Source organism: Pristiophorus japonicus, chromosome 4, assembly GCF_044704955.1.
Source record: "Pristiophorus japonicus isolate sPriJap1 chromosome 4, sPriJap1.hap1, whole genome shotgun sequence".
In the NCBI taxonomy this organism is placed as follows: Eukaryota; Metazoa; Chordata; class Chondrichthyes; family Pristiophoridae; genus Pristiophorus; species Pristiophorus japonicus.
The window spans coordinates 112,186,567-112,208,264 of NC_091980.1; the positions used below are offsets into that span (position 1 = coordinate 112,186,567).

Genomic DNA, 21,698 nt, shown 5'->3' on the forward strand with positions numbered 1-21,698 from the left:
GCTTGACCACCATTTTTACCACATGCCTGCCCCATTCCCACTGAATGGGCAGGGTTAAAATCGGGCCGAGTGTTTCTGCAAACAAAAATTGTTTACTATTTTGCTTGAATTACACATTATTTAAGAATTACAATGTTCAATTCCATTGCTTTTACGAATAACTAGAACAAACGGTTCCTTCAAAATATAGATACCATCAAAAAAATAATTGTGGGTGTAATAATGATTTCTTTATTTAATTTACACTTTTAATTTATAAGTATCTTATAGGGAAATGTTAACAATAAAGATTTCAAAAATTGTAATTAAGCATCTTGTAAATTAAAAAAAACAGAAAATGCACAAGTCAGTCAACATTTGTGAAGAGAATAGCCAGTTAGCACTTCAGGCTCGTGCCCTTTAAGTTATGGTTTTGTTCACTTTGATGCAGAATTCTCTCACTTCTGTTCCACAGTAAAGACGGCAGGTTTGTCAAGGACAAGGTTGTTCTTTCCTCAAATTTGCTTTGATGATAAAATGACTGTAGAGTTGTTTTTAACTTCTACACAAGATTTTGAGTGCATGGATATTACTTGCGTAGAGGCCTGTGCTGGATTAGGATTGACAGACATACCTGTGGGAATATAATATGCGCTTTCCATGTATTTAGATTCAGCTAATTGATTCTTTGGTGTATTATTTTTATGATCCTGCTTGTCTGTTGCACTAGCATTTGTGCCATTTAGATGTGACTGCATTTGTACTTCAGGGGGCCCAGGAGATGGGCCAGGATATGTGAACGGTGGTGTTGAAAGTAAATCGGAATATTGCATTCTGGGTGTGTATGAGGGCCTCAAGGCATTTGGATATAGAACATACGGGGACATTGGTGCTTGATATAATCCACCATATGTTTGCTGAGGTATTATTACTTCAACATAACAACCTGTTTCTGGATCTAGCAACACTTTACGTGCAGACTGTATTGGTGCTTCAAGAAAGTAATGTTTTCCAGTCTCTGGATCAATAAGCACTTTCTTGGGAGCTTGGGAATACTGAAAGCAGGGGAGTCGGTGATTGTCTGTAAAGGGAGGAGATTGAGGCACCTTGTAACATTTTTCCACAGCATTTGGGGTTTGTCCAGTTGAAGGAAAATGGACTAAATGATGCTCTGGTTGATTTGGCACCTGGGGAAGAGCATAAAATGGATGCTGTGGAAAAGTACCAAATGACTGAAACTCCTCAAGGAACTGGTGAGACAATGTTTCTTCTTGTTTATGAGAATCTAGGGTTTTCCAATGTTGATGAGGGCTAATTGTTGTTAAATAATGATCTGGTTTAAGAATAACAGGTTGAGGCAAAGCAGGCATTTGTATTTGGGGAGATACCTGTGGCTTGTGTTCTTTAATAGGAATGGTGAGATAATTAACTGGGTCTGATAATGCTAATGCTTCTTCTGGGGTGACTGCTTTGTTGATTGCTGGCATTTCCATTTCTAAGGACTGTTGCTTGGCTTGGTCATGGGTTGTATCATTGGATAAATTAACAACAGGATTAATAATATCAAGTGACCTCACATTCAAATTTGTAAAGCTTGAAGGAGTCTGTGAAGCCAGCAGCTCATTAGCTGCTGCATTCTGAATGTCAGGTGAAAATATTGATTTGTCATGAACATCTTCGGCTTCAGTTTCTTGAAGTGACATATTTGCTGAAATGTTAATAGTTTCAGGACAACTTGATGACTCTATAGAAACATCACTTTTTTCTGTGGTCTTAGCCGGTATTAAACTAATGTTATTTGGGATCTGCGCAGATGAAAGTTGTTCATCTACAATTTCGATATTACTGGATTCTGAACAGTCCTTCGTAGGACTTTGTCTTTCTTCCTCTGAAACAATTGAAATTGTATTGCTATCTTTGAATGGCTGTAATTCACTTATGAAAGTTAATCCAACCTTTTCTGTTGGTATTAATTCAACTTTGTCTGTGGTCTTTTGGGTGATAGGCTCAATTTTAAATTCTTCCTCGTTCTTACTTTCAACAGCTGGTAATTGGATGTCCCCACTCTTCTGTATACAATGATTTAGCAGCTCGTTCTGACTTTCCATTACATCATGGATCTCTCCTTTAAGATTACTCTTTGTGGGTGATAATTTTATTTCTTTGCAGTTTGAACTAGAATTATCCAAAGATTTAGTTTCATTTTGCAGCCCTCTTTGCAGCTCATTTTTATGCTTATTTATACTCGGTGATATATTACCATCTTCATTTTTCAAAACCAATTCACTCTGATTGTCTTGCTCAAGTTCTATCTGACTTTCAGGGTCATCAAGTAACAAATTGGTGTCTTCTACATTAAGAGTAGGATTTTCAAAGTGTTTGTTCTGATCTTCAAAACTGACGTGAAGTTCTCTTTTTAGTTCAACTTTTCCATGTGACAGTTCGACATCTTCATTGTCTAATGTTAAACTATCTAACATTTTATTTTGATTTCCCAATCTAAGTTGAATTTGGTTCTTATGTTTACCTTTCCTCGGTGGTGTTTGAGTTTCTTTATCATTTGAGGTTGATATCCTTAAACATTTGTTTTGATTTTCCAGTCTCATGTTAATATCCTTATTAGGGTCATCTTTCCAAGCTAATACGTCCATGTCTTTGTTGCTACTAGTAGAATTACAGAAAAGTCTATTTTGACTCTTCAACTTAACTTGAATGTCATTTTGAGGATCGCTTTTTCCATTTGTCAGTTCAGCATGGTCATTATTGTAACTGGAAATCCCTAACTGATTATTTTGAATTTCCAACTTGGTTTGAATATCCTGTATAGATGCAAGTTTTCTATGTGAAGAATCAATATTTCTGTTTGAAGGAGAATTCCCTAAAAATGTAGTTTGATTCTGCATACTATCTGGAACCTCTCCTCTTGGTTCATCTTTATAGGGTGACATCTGAAAACCTTCCTTGTTTGAATTAGAATTTGTTGAAAATTCATCTTCATTTTCTGGTTCACTTTGAATATCTCTATTAGGCTCCATTTTGATCAATGAGATTTCAGTATTTTCAGTAGTTGAAGCAGAACTTGATAAATGTGTGTTGAGATTTTCCAGTCCTACCACCGGTTCATTTTTTTGTTTACTTTTTCCAGGCACCAAATCAGCAATTTCATTATTTAGCACTAAATTGCCTGAATGTTTTTTCTGCTCCTCTGCTTCAATTTGCAATTTCATAAATGACAATTTAGACTCTTCATAGTTTGAAATCGATAAGGCTTGCATTTTCCGGTCAGGTGTTATTTTGTTAGTAAAACCGGTCAAGTATTCAGTTGCATTACTCCCATTCTCCTTTATAGAGTAACTTTGACTATCTATTCTTTTAGCAGAAATGACTTTGTTTTCCTGTTTATTTAATGGAATAGGCAGCTTGAAGTCAGAAGAAAATATCCTTGAACTATCTGAGCTTCCTGTACAGGTCCAATATTTCTTGTCAACTGATGCACAACTGTTATCATCGTTGTCAGCTTTCCTGCTTATTGATTGACATTGAATAAAAATTGGTGACAAAGGGCTGCCATTCATTGATGGTTTGTGCAGAGTTGCTGGAAATGATTGTTCTAAACTAGAAGGATTGTGAACTTCTTCTGGTACATCAGATTTAGCTTTGGTGGCACAAAATGTTAAAGCACTGTAAGTATTTCGAACCAGTTTTCTCACATCCCTGACATGATAAGTAGGGCCTTTCATTTTGTTTTTTGTAGATACATCAGACAGTGAAACTTTATCTTGCTCCAGTCCAGATTCCAATTTAAGTGAAGTAGGAAAAGTCTGATAGTTAAGGTCAAGACTAGTGGTGTTAGAATCCATAGTGGGAGAAAGCACTTTGACAATGGAAAATGGGTTTGTTTGTTTCATGTTTGCTGTCTGAGAGTTGTGTAGCATCTTTGGTGATTTTAGTGCAAGAATATTACTTGTTGCATTGATTTTACACGAGATGTTATCTGACTGAACGTCACTTGTTCTATCTTCATATGGTGTCTGTTCACTTTGCACTCTGTCAATTGATTCCAATTTTTCTTCAGTAGCTTGTGACATACAAGTTACATATTTTCCCTCTGAAATGCATGGTGCATTCATATTCTTCTCTTGCTCAGATGCATTAGTGCTAAGGTCATTTAACATGGGTAATGATTTCTCAGCATTGAGTTCCAAAGTTCCCTCTGCCCTTGTTTCACTCTGACTGTCTGTATTACTTTCACTCCAATTTCTAAATACACTGCTCCCACAACAATTAAAGATGTTTTTGTTCTTCTGCTCATCCAAAATTAGATCACATTCATACATTAAACAACTGCAACAGTGTTTTTGTCCCACACTTCTATTTTCCTCAATATTTTTATCATTTAATTCACAGCCGTTCTTTTTGAAATTACCTTGAATGAATGCCGCAGAGTTATTGGGTTCAGATTTTGAAGTAGAATCATCATGCTGAATTTGTTGTGGAACTATTGGAGAGAAGTCAAAATCCTCCTTTTTCACAATGGTAGGGGTTGGGGAGATTGAGTACATGTTCTTATCTAATCCCTGCTCCATTTTGAGATCCTGCTCAAACTGCATTTTCTTGGATATCACATTTGTGATAAGGCAGGATGCAAATTTGTTTTTTGTCAAAGATTCATCTGTGGATGTTGCTCTTTGTAGCTGTTTATCAATATGGTCTTCATCTTTCATATCTGTGTTTATTGTGTTTTCTATAAAAGGCATATTTTCACAGTTTTGCAAACATTCCAAAGTTTCTTCTTTATTCCCAGTTTCAACTTCAGGATCAACAAAGGCACAGGAATTAATGGCGCCTCTTGAAGTAAAGACTTTTAATTCACTTCTCTGTCGTTTTCTAAGTTCGATTTGTCGTTTTGGGACAGTTCTGCTTGCTCTGAAATCTTTGCTTTTGTCTTGAGTTTCCACAACTACGTCAACGCACTCGAACTGTACTCTGTCAAATGAATCATCAGATATCACGTTGTTGCTTTCTTCAGCTCCAGCATGTAAAGCACAGGCTGTGTTTCCGGAATCCGAGCACTCCTCATTATCGTCAAATGCACCGGTGTAGTTGAACTCATTGCAAGTCGACGATCTGTTTGTGCTGTGGCATTCCTCTGACAAAGGTGATGAAAAATCAATAAATGCTCTAGAATTATAAATGTCAAGGTGGTCATCATTCGGACAGGACAAACTTTGAAAGGCTGAAGCAGTTAACCTTCGAACCTCGTAATCGGTCTCGTCTAACTCACTTGCTACACTGGATGTTTCACTCATACAATCAGCATATACCCTTTTACCATTAACATATGAATCACTTTTGAAACTATTTTCAAACTCTTTATCTATTTGAAACATTTCTTCAGGGTTATTTAAACCAAGATGTAGATAACAGCCCGAAGATTCATGTATACTTACTCCGGTCTTCTGATTTTTGGCGAGTTGCACCGTGCTACTTCTCTCTCCAGTTTTGCTATTCTGGTCTGTGATTGACAATTGAACCTGTTGGTCTCCATTTCCTTTACACTTCTTGATATCTGTGCCACTCTCTGATAGATCATATTCAGTTGATTTGCTGACTATTCCTTGGGCATATGAGTTGCTATTTGCAGTTAATAAAAAATCTTTAGCTGCCATAGCACTACTGAAAACATTTTTTTCTTCCAGAGGGCCAGAGGCAGCTTCATACCCGAACAATTTTTTTTCATCAGCAGGTTTTTCAGTTACACTCACATCCTGTTTATATTCAGTGTTATCATCGGGCTCATTTTTGCCATCTAATCTGCAGAACTTAATCTCTCCACCTAATTCGCAGGTTTCCCCCTCAGCATTTAGTTCACACAGCTCCCTTTTATGCTTATTCATAAATATTTGTTCTTGCCCTTCACAACAGTTAGACTGTAGTGTCAGTGAACAACCATTTAAGCTGTTCCCATTTTCAGAACTATTTAACTGGTCACTGCGGTGTTCTTTTTGTGAATCAGTTAGTAGCTGTGACATGCCACTTTCAGAAACATCTTGATTTTCTTCGTGGTCAGTAGGAAGCTCTTCAATGTCTTCAAATGGTCCGCTGCAGTCACTAAGATTTTCTGGGATCTCGGAGCTCATAGCAGTATGGTAAGAACCAGAGGAATCATAAAGAATATCATCAGCCTTGGAAAACAAAGGTGATTCTGAGGATGTTTTTACTGTGGATGTGAAGTTGCCATGGTCGTTATTTATAGAATCAGAAAGTCCAGTGGGAATTGTATTTACTTTATGTTGGTTGCTGTCCTCTGCCAAAACTTGATTATCAGACTCTGTTCTTCCAGTTGTATTTTCTGAGTTATTAAAGAGGATATTGAGACATATTTCAGAGATAATCTCAGAACCAACTACAGACTCATTTCTTCTGTTTGTATTTTCTTCAGGCTTTTTCACAAACGGAAATTCTTCATCCAAAAAATTCATTTTCTCAGCCCTATATAAACTTGGTATAAAATGTCCCAATAAAAGTTTAAAATTAATGTATCTCTAAACTTATTTTACTGAAGAATTTTGCCAGTACAGACAGGTGATTCTTTAACTGTGATCCAGGTACTAGACCGAGTACTTCAGTAACGTCTCTCATTAACCCTGAAGTTATTGAGAATTCTGGAAAAAAAAGATAATTAATTGTAGCAAGCATGAAATTCAACAAAACTGCTATAAGCATAATGCACAAGTTTAAAAAAAAAATCATTTGTAGCACTTTCATATGCAAATTATAAGGGTCACAGGATATATAGGTGTTGGGTATAGATTTTATGGCCATAATTTTCACATTACAGAGAGTGCGGGTTTGAGAGTGGGTCGGCAGTTAAAAGTGCTGAAGTTGACAGCGTATCAGCAACCTGCCTTCACCCCGCCCACTTTCCCATTTAATTGGGGCGCATTTCGAAGTGCTCAACGAAACCGCTCGGGAGAGACAGGCGACCCCATTGAAGTAGTTAACAGCTCATTGAGAGATCTTTAAGAGGCTTTTTAACCTGAGGTTTCAGCTTATACTTCTTGTATGTGGGATTCACGGACCTCGGGAAGCTCGCCTGTGAAGACAAGGAGGGAGTTCAGTGGCCGTTGTGCTAGTTCATTAAGTGACAGCTGGAAAAAGCACATAAATACATACACCTTATACCTGCTTCCTTGTCTAAGGAAAAGACTGGCTGACACCGTTTGGTGCAGTGAATTTGCTTTCAGGAGTTTGCAGGCGATTTCTGCAACCTTGAAAGCAACTCTCACTACATTTCAAGTCACTCTCAGTACATTAGAGGATTGTGCCTTTGAACTCTACTTTTTCTGGCATCTATCACATCAGCATGGGTGCCGCTTATACTATCTCACCTTGGACCTCAGAATCGGACCAAGCTGAGCCCCAGCACCAACACCACCAGCCACACCAGCAGCAGCAGGCACAACACCAGCAGCCTTCTCCTTACTGACCTGATGCTCCACAGGGATGAGGGGATCAGCACAGGGGTGCACCTTGCCAAACGTGATACCTCCAACACAGGGTGTACAGGCAGAGGATGAGCTTCCTGGACATGACTGAGCAGCAGTGTTTCAGGAGCCTCAGGCTATTGCACCAGGTCGTCGCAGACATTTGTAGCCTGCAGGAAGACCTGCTGCCCAGAGGACCTGGTGGATAGGCCTTGCCCGTGGCTGTCAAAGTCACCACCGCCCTCAACATCCTCAGGCTCCTTCCAGGAATCTGCAGTAGACACTTGAAGATCGCGCAGTCAGCCGCCCACAGATGCATCACCCAGGTGACTGATGCCATGCTTCACAAGTAAGACAATTATGTACACTTTGCTACTGATGAAGCCAGTGTGACTGAGTGGGTGCTCAGCTTTGCGGCTCTGGCTGACTTCCCACAGATGTAGGGTGTCATTGACTGCACACATGTGGCCATCAAGGCATCCCCACATCACCCAGGACTGTTTGTGAACTGCAAGGGCTTGCATTCCCTCAATGTGCAGCATGTCTGCAACCATAAAAAGAACCATGCATGTGTGTGCCAGATTCCCTGCAACTGTCATGACTCTTTCGTGCTGCGCCAGTCCACCCACCCTCAGCTCTTCATACCTTCAAACAGACTTACCGGCTGCTTAGAGACAAGGGGCAATCCACTGAAGGCGTGGCTGATGACGCTCTTGAGCAGGCCAAGCAATGAGGCTGAGGAGCGCTATAATGAAAGCCACATGATGACCAGATGAGTTATAGAGTAAGCAATCTTCATGCTGACGATCAGCTTCAGATGCTTTGACAGATCTTGCAGAGCCCTTCAGTATGCATCAGCCAGGGTCTCCAGAATGATCGTTGTGTGCTTTGTGCTGCACAACATAGCACAGCAGCCAGGATTGGAGCAAGGTGCAGAGCACACAGCCTCTTTGTTGGAGGAGGAGGAACAGGTGGAACGTGAGCAGGGAGGAGGAGGAAACTGAGGTGGAGATGGACTCCACAGCGGCGCATATTGCTACCCGGGAGGCCGCAGATGGCCTCATAATGACACGATTTAGCTAAGTTGCGCCAGTGTACCTATATGACTCCCAGATGCTGTACCAACTTTCTCTCTACCCCCCACCATGACCACAAAGGAGTCCTAAAATGACCAAACCATTCCTGTCACACACACACACACACATTGCTCGAGGTTAACTGATGTCTCACCATTCACTCCAAGTGAAAAGGCAAAAATGGACAAGACTGGAAAGTGGGGCAAATTAGTAAATTTACGTGGATCATAAATAGAACTGAAACTTAACACTAACATTGTGGCAAATATCCATGTGCATCCACGATTGTGTCATTTTTCTTTTCCGAGTACATCTACGAGGTGCACACCCTGTGGCTTCAGCAGAGGTAGAGGCAGACTGCTCACGTCCCAGCTGCAACTGGTTAGACACTTTTGGCAGCCATCCTCTGGGTTTTGGAGCTTGTAAGAGCCCTGCCAAAGACTACTCTTCCTGTGACTGTGCAGGGGCAGACTCAGCCATCGGGATCTGAGGAGGCTTGTGAGGCTCTGACTGAGAGGGAGGCAATGGGGGAGAAGTGGGAGCATTTTGAGAAGAGACCCCACTTCCATATGCCCTCTCACTGTGGGCCATCTGTAATTCCCTGCTAGCAAGGAGTTGCAGAGCACCTTGCTGTATATCAGTGGGACAATGAACGCCCAAGTCTACAATTGTATCTCTTCTAGAAATGAGTGCAGTAAGACTCCGCAAGCTGTTGTTCACAGCAAGCATGGTCTTGTTTGACTGGTGCATTAGCTGCTCCATGCAGGTGGCCACCCTTTCCATGGAAGAGCATGTTACCATCACCTGCAATATGGTGCTGCTCATGTTGGAGATGGACTCCTCCATTCTCTGTACAATTGTACACATCGCGGCTGGAAAAGCTGCCAGAGCCTTACTCATTTTTTGCTGCTCCTCCAAGATCACTCTCTTTCTCGATGGCCCCTGAGGTTCAGCATCTGCATCCAGCTGAGCAGAGCTGGGAGTGTCCTGAACCCTCTGGGGAGGACTCTCCACCGCCATCCCTGTCTCCAGCATCTGCTCTTGCTCACTTGTGCTGTGTGAGACACCAGATGACAACACTACTCTCTGTCTCGCAGGACTGACCAAGGTGCGCGTATCTGCGCTGGTTCTGGGTGCGCATGAGTCATGTGATCGTGCACCCTCAGAGACTGCAGCTTCCTCGGCGGAGCCATCTCCCTCCTCCGACTGGACACTTCGAGGGTGGGGGTGCGCACTTGATGGACGTGTGGGAAAGTAAAGACATGAATTCGAACTCTTATGATAAGAATGTGCACTGTTACCATTATGCACATCATGATGATATTTCACTGGCTGCTGACATCAGTGACTGTTTTATGTCATGAGGGATATTTAATTCTGCTATCAGGTTGCTGGGAGGTCCCTCTCTCTCCGTCTCCCACTGCCTGCAGCTCTGCCACTCCACTTAATTCCAGCACCTCCTCCTCTACTGTCATAAAAATAATGTATATTGGAGGGCCACCTCTGGCTCTTTGACTCTCTCTTTTGTTCTGGGCTCTCTTCTCCTGCAAGTGAGTGAGAATGATGGAGCAAGGGATGGATGGGCTACATCTGTAGAGGGTGACGATGAGGGAGTGGCACGACATTGCCAAATGGTCTCCTCCTATGGTGTTACTTTCTATGAATGCTTTAAGATGAGGGCGTGTCACTGCTGGTTAGTCAGATGGGGATGTGTGAAAGTGCATACACAGAGAGGAATGGTTGCACCTGCAAGGTAGGTTGGTGTGAGGAGCGACCTGCAGGAGTAGGTTTGGGAAGGTAGGGTCATGGGTTGGGGTGACATGCACACATCAGGATGTAGTTGAATGTGACATTGTGCTTACCTTTCCTGACCTCATGAGATCATGAAATCTCTTCAGACACTGTATCCAAGAGCGGCTCACTGCACCCCTGCTGCTGACTTCTTGGGCGATTTCCAGCCATGCCCTCTTTGTATCACTGGTTGTTCTCTTCCTGCCATTCCCAGGGAATAGGACCTCCCTCCGTGCTCTGACTCCCTGGAGTAGGACTTCCAGGGAGGTATCGAGAACCTGGGCGCAGCCTTCTGCCGCTGAGACTGCATCCTTCCTTGCACCCTCACAGTCAAAGTCTTGGATGGATAAGCATCAGGCCCTCTCCCAGAGCCTCCTACAACAACCTTCAACTGTGCTATGTGCAAGGCTCCTTTAAATATCTAAGGCGAGTCATCGGTAACGTCATCAAACCCGCTCCAGTTAATGGGACGGGAAACCGTCATGACTCATTCAATTGATCCAATTCAGTTAAATGCACAGTGGAGACTGCGCTGATGAAAGGTTTGTGATGGTGGCCCTCCCACACCCCCCCACCCCACCCCCACCTCACCCCCCCACCCCACCCCCACCTCACCCCTACCCCCCACCCCACCTCACCCCTAAACCCACTCACAGGTACAAATTCAGGCCTTGATCAACAACAACTTGTATTTATATAGCACCTTTAACATAGTAATACATCCCAAGGCGCTTCACAGGAGTATTATGACAAAAAATTTGATACCGAACCACCTAGGGAGAAATTAGGGCAGATGACCAAAAGCTTGTTCAAAGAGGTATGTTTTCAGGAGCGTCTTAAAGGAGGAGAGAGAGGCAGAAGGTTTAGGGAGGGAATTCCGGAGCTTGGTACCTAGGCAACAGAAGGCACGGCTACCAATGGTTGAGTGATTATTATCAGGGATGCTCAAGATGGCAGAATTAGAGGTACATGAAAGGTATCAAATAATTCAAGTATGAGAAGATGGCAAATCCTTAATAAAGATTCTCTCAATGATCATACAAATGTGGTACTCAACATCTAAACTAAAACCTATTTTAAAATAGATTTTGTATATAGATGAAAACATGGAGTATTACAATTGTCGAGCACCTCATAATTCAGCCGCGAAATCCGGCACCTCAGCGCTGGCAGTTAAGGCCCGTTTTGGAAAAGGAATATCGGCGTTCACCGGCAATATGCAGAGTAAGCAGACCGTGATGTCAGTAAGTGTGTATTAATGTCAATTAATGATTTAGATGAGGGGATTAAATGTAGTATCTCCAAATTTGCAGATGACACTAAGTTGGGTGGCAGTGTGAGTTGCAAGGAGGATGCTATGAGGCTGCAGAGTGACTTGGTTAGGTGAGTGGGCAAATGCATGGCAAATGAAGTATAATGTGGATAAAGGTGAGGTTATCCACTTTGGTGGTAAAAACAGAGAGACAGACTATTATCTAAATGGTGACAGATTAGGAAAAGGGAGTGGTGAGTGTGGAATTCTCTACCACAGAAAGTTGTTGAGGCCAATTCACGAAATATATTCAAAAAGGAGTTATATGTAGTCCTTACTATTAGGGGGATCAAGGGGTATGGCGAGAAAGCAGAAAAGGGGTACTGAAGTTGCATGTTCAGCCATGAACTCATTGAATGGCGGTGCAGGCTCGAAGGGCCGAATGGCCTACTCCTGCACCTATTTTCTATGTTTCTATGTAACGCTGATTTGGTGCATGACCTGCCATTTTGGACGTCGCTGTTCCAAACAACGCACTCTCCGAAAAATGCACAGCTGAACGTGCGTTTAGCTGCACGAGGAACCTCATACCAGCGCTATTTAAAGGGATACAACCCACGTGCAGGTAAGTCGATTATTTCCCTTGTACTGGCTCTTGCAGAGTTTATATGAGTATGGCTGGCTGGAAGACATTTAAGAGGAGAAATTCGGGGCGTTTGTGAATCCCGTTAGGGAGCACTAACAGGGAATAAACAACGTTTCAACCGGACACAGCGCTGCTAACATCTACCGCAAAATTCCGCAGGAGTTTAGCGGTGGCGGTAACTGGTAGCGCCCTGATCTCCAACGTTGGCGATGATGCCATCACTGTGCACAGCGCCCCATTTTTGCCTGGAGCGAAAATTCAGGAGCGCCCCCCTGAACCTGCGCCAGGTGATGCCAGTGACAACTTCGGGGGGCGTACTGGGCTGTAGGCTGCTCACGGGGTAAAATTTAAAGGGGATGTGGCGCTTAAAAAAAAAAATTTGCCAATTTTGCAGCCCGGCACTCTGTACCACAGCACCCCCCGCTTCCCGGTGGTCCAGGTAGGGCCCTTTCTACGTGGCAGCGCTATGCAACCCACCAAATAGTGCTGTGTCCCCCTCGGATTCCTTCACCCCCCGCCCCCTCCCGCTCGCACCCACAGAGCAAGTGGAGCACGTTATTTTGCGCTCCACTTACTTTCAGGGGCGGTAAATGGAATTTAGGTCACGGAATGGGACTTCCGTGCCTGGCGCAGGAAATCACCTCTCACGGTTGTTACCACCCTCAAACGGGGCGCTACGCAATTTCCCCCCATTTTAACATTGTTAAAGTGTGCAGGGAGTGCTGCTGAATGTTGGGAAGGCATTGTCTGCTACTCGAAGGCCTCTAACTACACCACTTCTTCCTGCTCATGTGGGCTCTACTTGCAGTCCCCCTCGCTGCAACATAACAGGGAGATGGAGCAGAGGCAGCAAAGGCAAGCTGCTCGCAGGGCGAGGAGGACGGCTCTCAGCAGGAGTTCAGTGAGCACTTCTCCTACCTGCACCTAAGCCAGGTGCAGTGTGTTCGGTGGCTCTGCTTTACCAAGGAGGTGGTCACAGAACTATGTCACCTCTTGGAACCAGCCCTGCAGCCTCACAGCAGGGTGACGACGGCTCTGTCTGTGGCCCTCAAGATGATTGTGATGCAGAATTTTTTCGGCAGCAGATCCTTCCAGGCTGGGACAAGCGACACATCTCAATTCGCCGTCCATCACCGCATCCGGGAAGTCACAGGCACTCTGTAGTCTAGGAGAAAGCAGGAAGAGTGCTCATGTGGCTTCGCCAGGATAGCAGGCTTCCCCACGGTGTAGAGCACCATCGACTGCACGGATATGGCTTTGCAGGCACCCTGCATCAATACTGAGATGTACCGTAACTGCAACAGCTACTACTCACTGAATGTGCAGTTGTTGTGCGACCACACCCAGCACATCATGATGGTGAATGCCCAGTATCCTGGCAGCAGTCATGATTCCTTCATCCTGCGCCAGTCTGCTGTGCCAACAATCTTCAAACCACCACGTTGAACCCGAGAGTGGCTACTCAGAGACAAGGGCTACACCTCGCTGATAATTCCCCTCCCCAACCCCACCACTCGTGGCCAGCAATCATATATTGACAGTCATGTTGCCACGAGCAATCTCATCGAGTAGACCATCGAGGTTCTCAAGCAATAGTTCGGCTGCCTTGACCACGTGGGAGGAGCTCTCCAGTACTCACCGGAGTGGGTGTCCCAATTCGTGGTGGCCTGTTGCATTCTCCACAACTTGGCTATCATGAGGGTGCAGCCCCTGCCACCACAGGTTCGGCGACCACCTCAGGAGAAAGAGGAGGAAGGAAGGAGACAGCTTGCAAATTCCCATTCCAGACTAATGCTCTTACGAAGTACTACCCCAGTGGCTGCAGCATGGCTGGAGGAAGACTGCTGACTTTCCATGGGGGACGCTGCAGATGGCCTTGTAGGGTGACCTCGAGCAGCTCTGGGCCTAGAAGGCCTCGCTGTAGACCGCACCACCTCGGCATTGGCAGCAGCAGTCTGGGCTGGCTGGCTGACCGGCAAAAAGCAAGGGCTCTGACAGAGTGGCAATGATGGGAGTATAAATGTTGTCATCCTGAGAGAGAACAGCAGATTTTGGCTCCACGGAGCCACTGCCATTCCCCTGGGGTGGTGCCTTAGCATTCCTAGATATCTGCTGGAGGACAGATTGCTGGACTGCTGTGACACCCTGCAAACACCTTTCGACACTCATGAACCACGCCACGGTGGCAGCAGGCTGAACTTATGTGGCAGCAAGTTGCGCCTGCATGACAGAATTTTGAGCTTCCACTGCAGCACTCAGGGTCGCTTCCATTTGTGTTGCAATGGAATCTGTGATATCGCCATCACACCCAGAATCATGGTTGGGTTCACAAGTGCTCTAATGGAGTTGTCCATCACTTCCATCCTGGACATCATCAGCTCCAAGCTCCGTGCTAAGGCTCCTCCGTGCTCCTTGACAGTGACAAGAAGCTCTCTGGCAGGTCTGCCATTGCACCAAGCATTTGTGTCTGCATGCCCATCACCCTTCTTTTGGAGGCCACCATATCGAAGTCCTCATCCGAGTTCTCTGCAGCAGAACTTGTGTGTGACCTCGCCCTCCAGGGAGCTGGCACCTGCGCTACACTTCCCCCTGGCCTGGCTGCATCCGCCTCATGCCCAATGACTCACTAGGTGCAGATCGTACCTCTATACTACCCTCTAAAGTCTGCGCCATGCCATTTCCTGAGCTGGTGCCTGGTAGTGTCAGATCGAGTGATGGTGCCTCTTTTCTCCATCACTCTCCTCCTCTACTTCTTCCTGCACAGGCTGGGCTGGTGCCAGTTCTTGGGCATCTGAAAGACGAAAAGCAGAAAGGTTGGGTTATTGTTGAGGGGAGTGGGGGGAGGGAGCAAAATGTGCATGCTTACACTATCAGCAGCTTGTAAGTGAGAAGAGATAGTGGGATGAGGGGGAAATGGGATGTGAGAAGAAGGATTAGATATGAGCATACCATCATCAATGGTTTTCAGCCTTGCCGATCACCACGGCCTCAGTGATAGTCCCTCCAATTATTTCCAGAACTGTCTTCTCCAGCTGGGTTAGGTTCTGAAGCAGTGCTTGACCCCTGACCCCGTTTAGTCCTGCTCATGCAAGTTCTGAGCCACTTTGGCCAACAAGAGAAAGGGAAGTGTGTCAGTGAGTGTGGTGCGTGCCCGTCCTGTTTGATTGGCTGGCATTGTGTGTAAGGTGCGAGATGTGGGTATGAGGCTTGCAATAATGGTAAGTGTGTGAGAGTAAGGTGAAGCTATGATTGTGAGATATGAGTTGTGATTGATAGAGATTATTGGTGGCTAATGGTGCAGTTTTTTGGATATGTTATTTGAAGATGCATCCACTCACCTTGACTGTACGTGTGAGGTCATTAAACTTCTTCTGGCACTGGATCCATGGCCTGGGGAAAAAGACTGGTGGCACTGACGGCTTCAACGATCTCCTCTCACTGCCTTCGAACAGTGTGTCTGGAGTGTCTCCTGGTCCCCTGCAGGTAGATGACCCTAACCTTAACCCTCCTTTAGACTCCCTGCACCAAACCCTCCAATGGTGCATTGGAGAACTGTGGTGCCCTTTCTCTGCCCAGTTGAGACATTGCTAAGTTCCAGCTCCTGTCACAAAGCACTTCCCTTTAAGAAGTGCAAACAGCCTTTACTCTGCAGGCAACCTTTAAATACAGAGCAGACTTCCCATGATATTGGGCCCCTTGTTGAGCACTGAGACAACCAGCAGTGTGTTTAATGTCGGGCTTAGCACTGCAATCATGTTAATTTCATGCAAATGTCGTATGTAGCCTGCACTACCTGCAATGGGCGCTAGCAGATACCTGCACCCATTTTCGGGCCTTATCAATTTAGCCCCGGAAGTAGTATACAATGAAAGAAGGTATGACGGCGATCCATAAGTACCAGATTTGCTCTATCCACCATGATGCCACCAACAATACTTGCCTACCAACAACCATGGGGAAATTATCTCCAAAAGTTGCAGGTCTAAAGGGAGGCAATTGCACAAGTATGCCGTATGCTGCAAGGACAAGTACAGTTCCATCATAGAGTGGTTCTAATCAAGGTCACTAGAACCCTCAGCTTTTCTGCCTCTGCCTAATTCTTAATGCTGTTATAGTCAAGATTGTCCAGGATGACCTCCTACAAGGCAGTTGAGAGCTTGTCGTTTCTGAGCCCTCCTCCCGTTCCAGTCAGCTCCCTTGTGTTTGGTACCAACCTACATAAAATTTACAGCACAGAAACAGGCCATTAGAGCCCACTGGTCTATGCTCCGCAGTGCCTCCTCCCACTCTGCTTCATTTAACTCGATCTGCATATCCTTCTAATAATTTCTCCCTCATGTACTTATCTAGCTTCTTCCATGCAAGCAGAGAATCAAGATATATTTTAGGTTTAAAGAATCCATGCAAAGTGATGGATATGTGTTGAATCTGCAACCCATCCCGGGTGTCATTAAGTGGCCAAGTACCATTTCAACCAAGGTTCTGTTACAGTGCTTTCATGTGTGAAGCCCTTTGAAGATATGAGTGCACTAAACCTTTCAATTGTAAGTTTGAGCTCAAATGTGTGTGCAATGGGTATGCATGGCCAGCAATGAAAACACTGTAAGGTTATGTGAAGGCTTGGTATGAGCCATCAGGAAATATGCAATAGATTGCCCAGTAAAACTTTATACATGGGCCAGATAACTACCAAGCAACATCATTGGGTAGTTTATCCTGAGCAGTTATTTTTTAAGGAGTGCCATTTTTTTCTGCATCTGTTTCCAGACCTGGCAGGTAATGCACTCAGCATTGAGCTTGGCTGCCACCTTTTGTTGGACATGCTGCCCTCTGGAGAGAGTGCCCTGGAGTGGCATACAGGGCAACACTTCTCGCACCAACCTCATGCAGCAGCATTACCAGTTCACCAGCCATCAAATTGAAAGTTGGAGTCCATTTCATGCCTCCGTATTTGTTGTGGCAAGCACTTTTTTGCACAGGTAAGCCATATCCAATACAGGCAAGAGGTTGTCTACATAAATGTATTAAACACACTGACCACAGGAAATTACATGTACAACAACTACTTGTATTTATATAGAACCTTTAACATAGTAAAATGTTCCAAGGCACTTCAAAGGAGCGATTATCACACAAAATTTGACACCAAGCCACACAAGATGATATTAAGACAGGTGGGTTAGGCAAAGAGGTAGGTTATAAGTAGGAGAGGTGTGAAAATGTTTAGGAAGGGAATTCCAGAGTTTAGGGCTTCTGAAGTCATGGCTGCCAATGGTGGAACGAAGAAAATCGGGAATGCGCACGAGGCCAGAATAGGAGAAGCGCAGAGGTCACAGAGGGTTGTAAGACTAGAGGTTAGCGATAGGAAGGGACAAGGTCATGGAAGGATTTGAAAACAAGGATGATAATTTTTTAATTGAGGCGTTGCCAGACCAGGAGCCAATGTAGGTCAGTGAGCACAGGGGTGATGGAACTTGATGCGAGTTGGGATAGAGGCAGCAGAGTTTTGAATGAGTTCAAGTTTACAGAGAGTACAAGGTGGCAGGCTGGCTAAAAGAATATTGGGATACTCAAGTCTAGAGGCAACAGGGCATGGATGAGGGTTTCAGCAGCAGATGGGCTGAGCAAGGGGCAGAGTCAGATGAAGTAGCTGATGTTTAGGCAAAGTGATGCGTGTAAATCCCATCACAATCCAGCCCTGTCACTTTAACGTCTAGAGCAGGAAACTTTCACTTATATATTTTAATAATGAGCCAGGGTAAGTGGGTGTTGCTTGAATCAAAGAAGGTTGGAAGTGGTGTACCCCAGGGGTCAGTGCTGTGTCTACTTTGGTTTTCAGTACATATAGATGATTAGACTGGAGTACAAAGAAAACAATTGCAAAATTTGTTGATGAAACAAAAGATTTGGCAAATAGCGAGGACGTCTGTAAAAGATGTCAGGAATACATACATTGGAAATTTCCTTGGAGCTTCTCCCATTCCGCCATGAGAACTTCAGCAGAGACCCCAGCTCAGTTCTTCCTACCCACCTTGTCCGCAAGGGCAGGGGTATTTTCGTTGACTGCATTCGTCCACAGCATGGTTACCTATTGGTCACATAGAATATCCAATATTCCCATTGATTTGCAGATATCTCTACATGTGGATTTGAACAGTACTTCGTGTTCTACTTTAGCATTTCTCTACCAGTAGGGCATCAGTGCTAGAAACAGCCCTTTCCAAACTTTCAAGCCCCCAATATTCAGTCAGGGCAAACCAGTGAGTAAGGAAAAGTAAAATACTGCAGATGCTGGAATCTGGAATAAAAACAGAAAATGCTGGAAATCTCAGCAGGTCAGGCAGCATCTGTAGAGAGGAAGCAAAGTTAACATTTCGGGTCTATGACCCTTCGTCAGAACTGGAGAGTGTTCAGAAAGAACAGATTCTTAACAAGCACTGAAAGGGGAAGGGGAAGCAAGAACAAAAGGGAAGGTCTGTGATAGAGTGGAAGACAGGAGAGATTAGAGACACAAAAGGGATGATGGGCCAACTTGAAATGGTAATGCCAGGAGTTAGAAAAGCATCAGTCAAGATAGGGTATGAATGGTAGGATAATGACCAGCTGCCATTAGAGACAAGGAGAAAAAAAGAAATAGGCTTGTGGGGGGAGGACAAAGATTGGCAGCGGTTATGCTCTGAAATTGTTGTTCATATGTTATCAGTGAGTAAGGAATATTTCCGCACTGGCAAGCGGAACTTTGCCCAGCCTGGCGCATATCAGAAAATTGCAGGTAACACAGTTGGAATCGTTTCTTTCATAAAGCACATGCTAATCTAAAGAAGTAAAACAACCATTCTGAAGATATATTTTCAATGTTGGAATTAATTGAATATTATTTTTCTGACTGGTTCAATATATTGATCTAAAAGTCATCAAATGTCAAATAAAAACAGATCATTCTAGATCAAGTGAACATTGTGATCAACAGTTTAAACATGTGCATTTCTCATTGGCTGATGCACACAAACGTAAAAGTGATTCAGTAATGGAGAACCCAACATGATGTACTATATATATAATCTAGAAGCTCAATACTAACATTCAAATTCAGCTAACTTGAACAAGACATATGTCTGGGATAGTTTTAGATAACATATAAATAACTTTTTGATATTTTCATTTCGGTATCATTTTCATTTTATTCCTGTTTATATTACTGTTACTAACACCATGATCTATTCCAGTAATCAACAAGAGTAAAAGATGACACATACACTAGATTTAATTGATCCACCATTAATAAAACATTAAATGACTTTTGAAGTCTGCAATCAAGAGGAAAAAGAAATAACATATTTACCTGGTATTCATGCAATGGTAATTACCTTCAAAATTGAATGGAAAAGCTGAGTAGGCAGATCCTTAACTGATGAATCCAAGAAACATTTTCACTTTTCAGCTAGAATCCCCATCTGTCTGGTTAGAGGAGTCGATGGTGTCAGCAGCCATCCACTTCGAAACTGAGGCTGTCACAAGTCCAGCAGGTCAGCTCCATGTTATAATTTTAGTAGAGGAAGCATGCCAACCCTTGACTTACAGCCAACACAACCGGGAATACATCCAGTACTTAACTCCTCTATCACAGAACCTGAAAATGGGTATCTCTATAATCAAAATACTGTTCCTTATGGTAGATTCTAATCTGTTATTGTGATGCATCCTGAAATGGCTGATACCCATTTATGTAATTTGTAAAATGTAGTCAAAGCTTCCGCTGTCTTGTTACAACAAATTCTAACTATATATCAAGATTAAAAAGCCATCAGTTGGAAATAGATATTAATATTTGCAGTACTGATAATTCCTATTAAAAAAACAGGTTTTACTTTTGATTTTGCTCTCAATGGATTTGTCTTTTTCTGTAGGGAGATTACCAGTTATAGTTAGCAGCAAGTGTCAAACCCACACACAGACAACAGAATATGAAACCTTCTGCCGATTTGTCATGTGAATAGCTAAATTTACCCTCAGCTAGAATAACAACCATGAGCACATGCTGCTTAAAGTAATTGAGAAATGTTAAAATCACGCTTCAAGAATATGTACTAGTTATTGTTTTGTAAGCCTGACGAGTTGTTTTGTTTTTAGAACAAAGGTATTGTTTTTCCATATTAACAACCTACAACAGTACTAATGCACACACAGATAATAAGTAGCTAATTATTTACAATAGTTTAATTCACTTATACAGATCCCCATTTTATTTTATAAATTAGTATAACTTGCTGCACACTCAGTTGCACTGAAACTTGCTTATTTCTCTTCACTGCTGGCATAAAATGGAATTCATGCTTTATCAAATATCATACTGAGGCACAATTGATCTCTGCATTAGTAGACTGGGCACAGGGATCTCGCTCCTGATGACTATCCACTGACCTCGGCTACAAATTGCCTAAGCATGGGCATCAGATGAGGACAGGATTTGGATCCCCATGATGCTCCCTACACTTACTGTTTAGGGTCACACATAAAGAGTGGCCCCTTAGTGTGGTACCTTAGGACTGCTTGCATTTTTGGGACCATATCCCAGCATTAGTCAGCAACATTAAGTAGGAAGGGAGAAAAGGAAAAACATGATTGGCTCTTTGTTCTAATGGATAACACCAGGAAGAATAAATGTCAATAAGTAAAAGTAGAATTCCCTTTTCTATTTAAAATTTTACAATTTTAAAATAAAATCTGTCTGATTGACAGGATTTTGTTTTTTCCTGACTAGAATTTATTTCTTAATTCTCTTAAGCATATAATTACTTACTGTTTGATGGATCAATGCTGATTGTGTCTATTAATGATAAAGCTTTTGGAAAAATCTTTTTAATTAGATAAAATTGTAGACTTGTCCACTTCAGTATCAGACCTCTAAGCTGTGCTGCAATTAATGCTCTACAAAAAATTAATTACTCATGACGGTTCCAAATTTTATTCCATTTCCAATTAAAATGTGATATTACCTGCAACTGAATACAGAGCCAAAGTCTAACTGAAAGTTAAATGAAGCATTAACTGATATGTCTACTGCTGTTGATCTGTCGTCAGGATTCCTAACATCACTGTTATTGTCCTCAATATATGGTAGATATGCCAACTTGTGCCTCAGAACAGTCTGGGTCAGATTCTTACTCAACTTGCATCTTGCTATAAGCTTTGCGGCATCAGTGCTGCCGAGATCTTTCAAAGTGATGTAATGCCACTGCAGACCTATCTTGGTCTGTGGCTCAAAGCCGAGGTTAGAGACACTGGAAAATATTTATTACATCATTTAGGGCTTTTTGTGATGTGGTGATGCTGCTGATAGAATTATAGTCTAGCCTTGGCTTAGTTGGTAGAACTCTTGTCTCGGAGTTGGAAGGTTGAGTGTTCAGGTCCCACTCTAGAGACTTGAGCACATAATCTAGGTTGACACTTCAGTGCAGTACTGTGTG

The 21,698-nt window shown here is 43.4% G+C and overlaps 1 protein-coding gene across 4 annotated transcripts; it reads right to left on the minus strand.

The window, feature by feature from the left end:
• Window positions 1–217: 217 nt before the first annotated feature.
• Window positions 218–19,757, minus strand: LOC139263027 (serine-rich adhesin for platelets-like). 4 transcript variants are annotated; one of them, XM_070878490.1, is made up of 4 exons: window positions 19,599–19,757; window positions 18,184–18,319; window positions 7,019–7,075; window positions 218–6,644 (listed from the first exon to the last, which is right to left on the minus strand). In XM_070878490.1, the coding sequence occupies exon 4, from the start codon at window positions 6,459–6,461 to the stop codon at window positions 495–497; it is 5,967 nt and encodes a 1,988-aa protein (XP_070734591.1). In that variant the 5' UTR covers window positions 6,462–6,644; window positions 7,019–7,075; window positions 18,184–18,319; window positions 19,599–19,757; the 3' UTR covers window positions 218–494. The 4 variants fall into 4 exon arrangements, with proteins under 4 accessions (XP_070734591.1, XP_070734589.1, XP_070734590.1 ...); XM_070878488.1 differs by lacking the exon at window positions 7,019–7,075; XM_070878489.1 differs by lacking the exon at window positions 7,019–7,075 and having other exon boundaries at window positions 19,574–19,757.
• Between the last annotated feature and the right edge of the window lie 1,941 nt (window positions 19,758–21,698).